The sequence below is a fragment of the Sinocyclocheilus rhinocerous genome, unplaced genomic scaffold (genome assembly GCF_001515625.1).
Source record: "Sinocyclocheilus rhinocerous isolate Xijiao unplaced genomic scaffold, SAMN03320098_v1.1 scaffold1595, whole genome shotgun sequence".
Lineage (NCBI taxonomy): Eukaryota > Metazoa > Chordata > Actinopteri > Cypriniformes > Cyprinidae > Sinocyclocheilus > Sinocyclocheilus rhinocerous.
In genome coordinates this window covers 371,811-382,024 of record NW_015655715.1, presented here as the reverse complement: position 1 = coordinate 382,024, position 10,214 = coordinate 371,811, and the positions used below count along the sequence as shown (strand labels likewise).

Here is a 10,214-nt window from a genome sequence, read left to right as displayed (position 1 = left end):
TTTTTTTTTTTTTTTTTTTACAATTTTTAAATCAATTGCTTCTTTTTTAAATGTTCTGCTGGCAGTATTGTAAGAAACAACACCCATGCTCATAAATGGACATTGTTTGATTCACAATAAAGTGGAGATCTGTTGGGTAATGGATGATATTAATATGAGTGAGTATATGATTGTTCAAACCAGCCAGTAATGAATCCATTTTTAATAATCTGTAGCATTCAGAGCAGAACATTGTAAAGTGGTGGGCAGACCTTCGTCACCCTGATCCTCATATTCCCTTTAGGTAAGTTCTGCTTTTTCATACCTCATCCAAACCTCATCAAGAAGCACAATTAAAGGCCCAAACTTCTCTTTTGTTTATCATTTATTGGTGTGTATGTGTGTGTGTTTGCAGGCTCAGCCCCATGCATTACTATTATTCAGCGTTTCTGGGCAGGTGCCCCTCTATCACTCCTGTCTCATTTGATTCCGGTATGAGAGTCTCATTGTGATTCCTAAAGTTACTCTTACAGAGTTTATTTTGGAGCAGCTTGACATGTTTTTAGTTTGAAGATGTTTCATGGCTCATTCGGATGACTTTCCTAGTTCCTAATTCCTGTGAATGTTGAAAGACCCATGAATCACTTCAGGAGCTGGGTGCAACCTTTACGTTTTTGTTCACTAGCTGAACAAAGTGTCGGTATAAATTTAATAAAACATTCAGACTTTTAGACCGTTTTAATGACATGTTTTATGATGTTGCCTCTGAAAAACAAACCATTTTCTTCACTTTGCAAGGACATGATGCTTATAAGATTTTTGTAGTAGTTAGTGCCATTTATGCTAATATTTACTGTAACAGCAGAATTGGTGTTTGCTGTTTTAAACATTTTTCATATTTGTACATCGCTTTTACTACAAATTTTAAATAAATAATTAACCTGTTTTTAAAATTAATGAATTAATTACATTTATTTATTGTTTTAAGTTATAAGATCTGTTTTGTACAAGAAACAAGAATAAAGCATTTTTAAAGCATTTGCTTTTATAATAGAGGATAAGAAAGACATGTATTTTTTAAAAAGAAATAACTTTTATAAGAGTTTAAAAGTTGGAAAAATAGCCCTCTAAACTGACAGCAACAATTATGATTTATGAAGCGACTCGGATGATCCTCTTTAATCTTTTCTTCTCTGTAGGTTTCAGAGAAGGCAGCTGTAATGAAAGACAGCCGTTTGTGTGCGAGACCCTGAACGTCACTTCTGCGGAGAAAGGAACCCCAAAACTGCACCCACCCGGCACCCCGTGTGGGGGAAATTCACATCACTTCAGAGACAAGGTCTGTCATGCGCACGCAGCCAGTCACATCCCTTGAACTTTGAACATGTGTTTTTTGTTAATGACATCATTGTATATATACCTTGCAGTGCTACTGGGTTTTATCCGACTCTTATTACCAAAGCTTCAAAGAAGCCAGTGAGTTTTGCGAGAGACTGAAAGGCACGCTGCTCACCATATCTGACCAAGTTGAACAGGGTGTGTTTGATTAATATTCTATTAAAATCCACCGAGAACACATTTTAATATAAAACATTTTTATTCATGCTTTTAGTGCTCTTATTGACTCTCTCTTTCTCTATCTGTCTGTCCTGTGCATCTTTCCTCCATTTAGATTTCATCACTACACTGTTACCGGAGTTACCCGGACAGCCTCAGAAAGTCTGGATTGGCCTAAAGATCTATCTTCATGGCATTCAGTGGGTGGACAACTCGCCTCTTGAATATCTGAACTTCAATCCTCTCCTGCATGGCCAGACACGACCCATATTCATCAATGCAAGTGTCCATCTGCTTTGAAAGTCTTGAAGTTATATAAATGACCACAAAAATCTGGAGATCTGGTCCAAAGCACTGGAAATCAGAATTTGGGAGATTTGGGTTATTTTCAGTAGCATTTGTGGCATTGTGTTCCTCACATGTTTACAATAACTTGCAATACAAAAACACACACTAGTTTGCCCAAAAATGAAAACTCTGCCATTATTCAGCCTCAGAAATTAATACTTTTATTCAATAAGGATACATGCTTTGCATCACAGTAATAAATTGCATTTTAAAATATGTCGGCACACCATAGGCTCCAAAAATGCAAAACCCTTGCTGTCTATGGGAGGGTCAGAGAGCCCTCAGATTTCATCAAAAATATCTTAAATTGTGTTCTGAAGATGAACGAAGGTCTTACGGGTTTGGAACAACATGAGGGTGAGTAATTAATGACAGAATTTTCATTTTTGGGTGAACTAACCCTTTAATAATGTACTTCACACAAGGTAACGTTTGAGCTAACAGGCTCTTCGTCATTAATTTGAAATATATTACAATAGAAAACTGTAATAATATTTCACGATATTACTGTTTTTACTGTAGTTTTTAATCAAATAAATGCCTTATATCAAAAACATTAAAAGATCTTACTAACTCCAGACTTTTGAATGGTGGTGTAAACAGTAAAAGCACCATAAGATCCATCCGACTCGTAATGGTTTTCTGAATTCATGCAATAACTTGACAACAAACATACAAGTGCATTTTTGGAGCTTGACAGCCTCTGTCCTCATTCACTTTCATTGTATGGAAAAGAGCATCATTATCATTCCTCAAAACATCTCCTTGTTTTCTTGATGATAGAATGAAAGTCATATGTATTGTGCAAGTTTTCATTTTTAGGTGAACTAAGCCTCTAGTCACTCTAATGCGAAATAAAACATTGTGGGAAGCAGTTTTTATATCATCAAGCAGTTTTTATATCATCTCCCAAGCACCATAACTTGGCTTCAGTTGGCTTTACTTTTCATTTCATAAGTGATTACAAATTTTCTGGCCATAGAGTAATCATAATACAGTTAATCTGAGGGGTTCTCTTTTTGTACGGCAGTCGTTTGAACAGGACACCATGGAGATCTGTGCCTACATGTATAATGATGATCATTCTGACTTGATGGGCACCTGGGACTTCACCTCCTGCTCTGACCGTCAGAATGTCAGCATCTGCCAGCATTATGCAGGTACGAGCCGCCAGCGATCGTCTCAATCATCTGTATGTTATATGAAGTAGTGTTCTGTGGATTAACACCCAACTGACAAATTCCCCAGATAAACCAGAGGAACCTGATCATAAGGATAATTTCACGGTTCATAGTCATACATTTAAGGTGGTACAGCAAGACAATTTAACATGGATAGAGGCTCTTCAGTTATGCCAGAGCTACAATATGGACTTAGCCAGCATACCTGATGCATATGTGCAAGCAGTGCTCACAGTTGAAGTTTCTCGAAGACGACAACCCCTCTGGATTGGACTCTTCAGTGAAGACGTGAGTGAAGATCACATGCTCCATGCTTTCTAATCACTGACATACACTACCATTTAAAAGTTGGGGGTCTGTAACATGTTTTTGAAAGAAGTCTCTTATGCTTACCATTTTTTAAACAGTAATATTGTCAAATATTATTACAATTTAAAATAATTGTTTTCTGTCTGAATATATTGTAAAATGTAATTTATTCATGTGATATCAAAGCTGAATTTTCAGCAGCCATTACTCCAGTCCACATTTAAAATGTACAGCTAATTTAAGAAACAGCAAGCCCTTTAATATGTCCTTGCCCAGGAAAATACTGTAGGGAAAGAAAAACAGTGTTTGGCAAGCAAACCAGACAAATATCATGTGATCTCTAAGTGAACTGCGAAATGAAAATGGATTAGTAAAAAATTCAGGAAAATGTATAAAAAATGAAGGAAATAGAATGTTACACTTATTCTGCCATTCAAATTTTTTGAAAAATATTGCATTTCTGGTAAGACTGCTTTAATTTGATCAATCAAACAATAAAATCAGTAATATTCTGAAATATTAGTACAATTTAAAATAACTTTTCCATTTTAATATATAAAACAAAAACATTAAAAAATTTAAATGTAATTTTTCAGGATTCTTTGATGAATAGAAAGTTCAATAGAACAGCATTTAAAAGAACTTTTCTATGTTCCTCTGATAGCAAAGCTGAATTTCCAGCATCATTACTCCAGTCTTCAGTGTCACATGATTCTTCAGAAATCATCATAATATGCTGATTTGATGCTGAAGTAACAATTAATATTATTATCAATGTTGAAAACAGTTCTGCTGCTCATCATTTTTGTGAAAACCATAATAAATTTTTCCAATCAGTCACTTTTTTTAAACACATTTTTGAAGCAAGTCTCATGTTCACCATTTATTTGATGAAAAATACAGTAAAAAATATTATTTATTCCTATGGTAGCAAAGCTGAATTTCCAGCATCATTACTCCAGTCTTCAGTGTCACATGATTCTGTGATCATCATAATATGCTGATTTGATGCTGAAGTAACAATTAATATTATTATCAATGTTGAAAACAGTTCTGCTGCTCATCATTTTTGTGAAAACCATAATAAATTTTTCCAAGATAAATAGAAAGTTTAAAAGAACAGAATTTATTTGAAACATAGTCTTTTGTAACATTATGCACGTCACTTTTGATCAATTTAATGCATTCTTGCTGAATACAAGTATTAATAATAATTTAAAAAAAAATCTTTCTGAACCCCAAACTTACAAATGTTAGTGTATTACATACTAGAACAGTTCAATGTCATTACCATCCCTGATCATTGTTATTATTGTAATCAAGGAGTAATATTCTGAAATATTAGTACAATTTAAAATAACTTTTCCATTTTAATATATAAAACAAAAACATTAAAAAATTTAAATGTAATTTTTCAGGATTCTTTGATGAATAGAAAGTTCAATAGAACAGCATTTAAAAGAACTTTTCTATGTTCCTCTGATAGCAAAGCTGAATTTCCAGCATCATTACTCCAGTCTTCAGTGTCACATGATTCTGTGATCATCATAATATGCTGATTTGATGCTGAAGTAACAATTAATATTATTATCAATGTTGAAAACAGTTCTGCTGCTCATCATTTTTGTGAAAACCATAATACATTTTTCCAAGATAAATAGAAAGTTTAAAAGAACAGAATTTATTTGAAACATAGTCTTTTGTAACATTATACACATGTCACTTTTGATCAATTTAATGCATTCTTGCTGAATACAAGTATTAATAATAATTTTAAAAAAAATCTTTCTGAACCCCAAACTTACAAATGTTAGTGTATTACATACTAGAACAGTTCAATGTCATTACCATCCCTGATCATTATTATTATTGTAATCAAGGAAGGGGAGCACTTCCACTGGACAGACCACAGCCACGCTGAGTTCAGCCGCTGGACCTCTGAAGCCACCAAAGGGGCCTGTGTGTATCTGGACACTGATGGGTTCTGGAAGGCAACCGAGTGTGATGAAGAGCTTTCAGGAGCAATCTGCCACATCCCACACAGTGAGGATTCAGTTCATAAATGCTAACTGCTACCTGTGCTTTTCATTATTTACTTTCATATGTTTTGCTTAAAAATGCATTTTTTTTTCATAATAGATAAGACCGTCACACCTGAAGTAGATTCATTCAAATGTCCTCACAAAAGCAATGGACAGAACTGGATCCGCTTTAAGAAGAACTGCTACACGTTACTGCTGGGGGCCTCCAGGTGGGGCAACGATGAAATCAATGAGCAGCCGATCTGCAAGTCACTTGGTATGGATGCATCATATCTGGGACCTTTAAAAAACTGGACAAATTATTCTGCACAACATGTTTCTTTTACTGCTGTGTTTTCAAAGTTTCAATTCTATGGTCGAAGATGCTGTATAAACGCCTGTGTTTAATGATTTCTAAAGGAACATTACCAGAAGTCATATCTGAATTTCACAGTGGCCACACTGTAAAGTTTCAGGAGTGACAACCGCATTTAAATACGGGAGTGAATCTCTTCAAATGTCCTCACAAAAGCAATGGACAGAACTGGATCCGCTTTAAGAAGAACTGCTACACGTTACTGCTGGGGCCCTCCAGGTGGGGCAACGATGAAATCAATGAGCAGCCGATCTGCAAGTCACTTGGTATGGATGCATCATATCTGGGACCTTTAAAAAACTGGACAAATTATTCTGCACAACATGTTTCTTTTACTGCTGTGTATTCAAAGTTTCTGTATAAACGCCTGTGTTTAATGATTTCTAAAGGAACATTACCAGAAGTCATATCTGAATTTCACAGTGGCCACACTGTAAAGTTTCAGGAGTGACAACCGCATTTAAATACGGGAGTGAATCTCAAAAAATGATAGTTTTGTATGTGTACAGAACAGAACTCACTCTTGAAACTGTGATAATTGGCACCATGGTAACTATAGCAATGTTTTGCGTGTTTGGTATTTGCTATTTTTGACCAAAGTAATATTACAGCGACCAAAGACTGGTTATGCTCGTCGATTTGAACTAAACCACCGTCAACAGAGCCACTGTGTTTTGATGATGTTTGGAAAGCTACTTCACAGAGCGCTCTTTAAGGGTTGCCATGTCCAGTAATTATAAACGGGTTTGTTGTTTGGTCTCAGCTTATAAACTATTTACTTTATAGAGATAATAGAGTTGGAAAGTGCAGGTAATAATACTTTGGTATGTAGCTTATTGGGATTTAAGTTTATTATAGGCTTGTTCTTATTTGCTGTTTTGTTTTTTTTAGCAAGATCTGGCAACAAATTGAGTCTAGACGTACCACCTTCCCCGTGATTTCTTGCACCACAACTCTGAAATGCATTTAAATACATCATTAACAAATAGTTGTTCAGTTTGTTTTTGTACACACTGCATAGAATTTCTGCAAACGTGGTTGTCACTTCCTGCATTTTTGGGGAGTGAGCAATTTCCTCCAGTAAATTTCAGAACTGTGTGTGTACAGAACAAGATTTAGCATTAAGAGGTGAATTGACATCCGAATTTAGCTGCACATGGCCATTTATGGTAATCTTGTCTGTGTGTTTTAGCTGGGTTTGGAGAAATCCTGACTATCCGTGATGAGGAAGAGAATGATTTCATCAGACAGCAGTTGCAGCCATTCAAAAACTTGGTGATGTTTGTGTGGCTGGGAATGAACAAAAACAAGACAGGTAAGATGATCACTTCCCAAAGTTCACTCTTGTGAGTTATGTAATCTTAAACTGCCAATTAACTGCGACTAAACATTCACAATTTTACACCAAATGACAATTAATTTGGATTTTTCCAGGTTAAAGCTAATACACTACATGACTTCTAAAATCTGAAAAAAAAATCTATGATCTGAAAAATCTGACTCTGTGCCCCTCATACACTACGCGATTTTCTGTGAAATCTGTAAACTCCGACTGACCAAAATCTGCAGATTGGCTCTGACTTTCGATAACTAGCGTCAGCTTCTTAAGGCTGAAAACGGGCAAAAATCATGTAGTGTATTTCAGCCTTTATGTGGAAAGATTGAGTAAGAAAGTATCAACTAGCGGTTCTTTTTTGCCCTGTATGATGTGTTTGGTTTAGATGAGCAGCTGAAGTGGCTAGATGGCAGCAATGTGCAGTTCTCTAACTGGAAATCCGGTCAAAGACCAAACATCACGGAGCCCTTCATGGTTGGCCTCAACTTAAACGGAGAGTGGGAAATGATAACAAATCAACGTTTTTTCAATTCCTTCAGACAGCAGAGTATTGTGGTGTGCAAGAATGAAAATGGTAAAGCAGCACCAATGAGTTTCAGTTTGTTTTGCTTTTTATATATAAATATATTTTTAACAAAAATGTTTTTATTTAGCCTTAAACTGCAAAATGAGTAATTGATATGCCATGATAGAAGTGTGACAAGCTGTAATCCAACTAAAACTTATTTTCTATTTTTTATCATTAGTATGCATGTTGTTCTTATGACCTCATATGAATTAAAATACAACTACTTATAAAAATAAGTACTAATAAAATACTACTAATGATAAAAAGGCAAATATTGTATATCATTTATTTATTATAAAATGTATTTGTCACACTCCAGGATTATTTATAAGATAAATCATATTTGTATTTTTGTATCTTGTAGGTTATGCGCTTCTAAACAATTTTTATTTATGCTTAAACTTTTGATATACACATTTAAAATTTACAGTTGTTTTAAAAAAGCATGAGCCCTTCAATATGTACTGGCCCAGAAAAATGCAGTTGGAAAGAAAACTGTGCTTGTCAAACAAACCAGACAAATACCTTGTGACCTTTAACTGCTAAAAGAAAATGAATTAGTAAAAAAAAAAACAGTAATATTCTGAAATATTATTAAAATTTAAGATAACTGTTTAATTCTTTTAATATATATATATATAAATTCAGCATTCTTTGATGAATTTTTCAGCGTTTATTTGGTATAGAAATCTTTATCAATTAAAAATACATATATACGTCATTATAAAATAATTATAAATGTCTTTATTGTCACTTTTCATCAATTGAATGCATTCTTGCTGAATAAAAGTATTCATTTCATTTCTTTAAATAATAAAAAATAAAAACTGGTAGTGGACGTTCCTTACGTCTATATAAATATTTGTCAAAAGAGTCAATTTTATTTATAAACTTAATTGTCACTTTTCATCAATTGAATGCATTCTTGCTGAATAAAAGTATTCATTTCTTTAAATAATAAAAAATAAAAACTAGTAGTGGACGTTCCTTACGTCTATATAAATATTTGTGAAAAGAGTCAATTTTATTTATAAACTTGCGAAAATATCTTTTATAGTCTCCAAAGATGAATTCATGAAGGGTGTGGTTGACGTTAATACTCCGGATGGCATAAGTTACCGTCGGGTGGCCAAGAGAATGGACTGGTATCAGGCACTGCAAGAGTGTGGCAGCAACGGAGGCCATCTTGCCAGCATTCCTGACAAAACCACTAACGACAACATGGCACTGATCGCCAAAAGAGACGGCTTTTCACTGTGGATCGGCCTCTCCAAACAAGACGTACACAATTTTGTGTGATAATAGTAATAATGAACAGCAATGAATAGCAGTAAGCTCAAACTTTTGCATTATGTAATTTGTCCGGATGTTTCTCTAGGTAAGCGGATGGCCATTTGAGTGGTCAGATGGGAGTGCGGTGAAATTCACACCAGATGGATTTGTCAATGACGGCCGTGATTCTGAGGAAAAGTGTGTGTTTGTGGACTCCAAGGGCACCTGGACGGCCGTCAACTGTCATGTAGCCCAAGAAGGGGCCATCTGTTACAACCACATCAATGAGAGTAAGACAAGCACGCAATGACGCAACACAAACACAACTGTTGTTCTGAAAAGATCAGGCTCAAACTGGTTCTCTTCGATTTTTTTTTTTTTTAAACTATGTATATATATATATATATATTATATATATTATATATACATGCATACATACAGTGCTTAACACATGTAAGGTTTGTGCCACAGCTGCCCTAAACTAAAAGTATTGGTGATTACCAAAGTAATGTTTTATGTTTCTGTAATGGTTAATCCACCAGTATGTGTAAACTCTTTAGGGCCCTATTTTAACGATCTAAGCGCAAGGTCTAAAGCGCACGGCGCAATTGCGCTTAGTCTAAAAGGGTTGTTTCTATTCTCTTAATCAGTAATGGATGTGTTTTGGACGTAACGTGCCATAAACCAATCAGAGTCTCATCTCCCATTCCCTTTAAAAGCCAGTTGCACTTGCGCCATGGCGGATTCACTATTTACATGATGGAATTTCCAAGCGGAAAAACGGAGCGCTTCTCTAGTGAGGGAACGGATCTGCTCGTGTGCGTAATTCTGATACATACAAAGACTATCCATTATGACATGTAGTCATTTTTATATTTATGTACACAATAATAATCTTTTACGTTTTAATCCTTTAATTTTTCATTTTTAAAATTGTTTGTGTGCTGCTGCGCATCCCTGTGCATCCCTGTGTAATAAGCAAATTGTGCTCTTTAAATAGCAAAAAAAAATATTGCGCCAGACTTTAGACCAGGTTTTTGTTGGTCAAAGGCTGAGTCTATTTCAGTTGCCTCAAAATAGCAACGCGCCAGCAATGCGCCTGAACACACCTCATTTTCAGACCAGCACGCCCATGGGCGCAAATGCTTTTGCTATTTAAACAACGTGGTGCAGGACGTGAAAATGATAACGGCGTCGGGCTGAAACTAGCAAAAAACATGTGCATCACGCCTGGTGCCGCATTGCGCCGGGTGTATGATAGGGCCCT

General features: G+C 35.3%; 1 protein-coding gene across 1 annotated transcript in view; it reads left to right on the top strand.

Moving 5' to 3' along the window:
- Positions 1 to 10,214, top strand: part of LOC107718898 (lymphocyte antigen 75-like) — a 30,397-nt gene that overhangs the window by 16,021 nt on the left and 4,162 nt on the right. Inside the window, exons 17-29 of the mRNA XM_016526154.1 lie at positions 216 to 283; positions 395 to 471; positions 1,179 to 1,318; positions 1,407 to 1,515; positions 1,652 to 1,815; positions 2,915 to 3,044; positions 3,133 to 3,353; positions 5,255 to 5,417; positions 5,514 to 5,672; positions 6,964 to 7,086; positions 7,493 to 7,681; positions 8,733 to 8,956; positions 9,054 to 9,246. Of these exons, the coding sequence (XP_016381640.1) occupies positions 216 to 283; positions 395 to 471; positions 1,179 to 1,318; positions 1,407 to 1,515; positions 1,652 to 1,815; positions 2,915 to 3,044; positions 3,133 to 3,353; positions 5,255 to 5,417; positions 5,514 to 5,672; positions 6,964 to 7,086; positions 7,493 to 7,681; positions 8,733 to 8,956; positions 9,054 to 9,246 (1,960 nt within the window). The remainder of the gene's footprint in view (positions 1 to 215; positions 284 to 394; positions 472 to 1,178; positions 1,319 to 1,406; positions 1,516 to 1,651; positions 1,816 to 2,914; positions 3,045 to 3,132; positions 3,354 to 5,254; positions 5,418 to 5,513; positions 5,673 to 6,963; positions 7,087 to 7,492; positions 7,682 to 8,732; positions 8,957 to 9,053; positions 9,247 to 10,214) is intronic.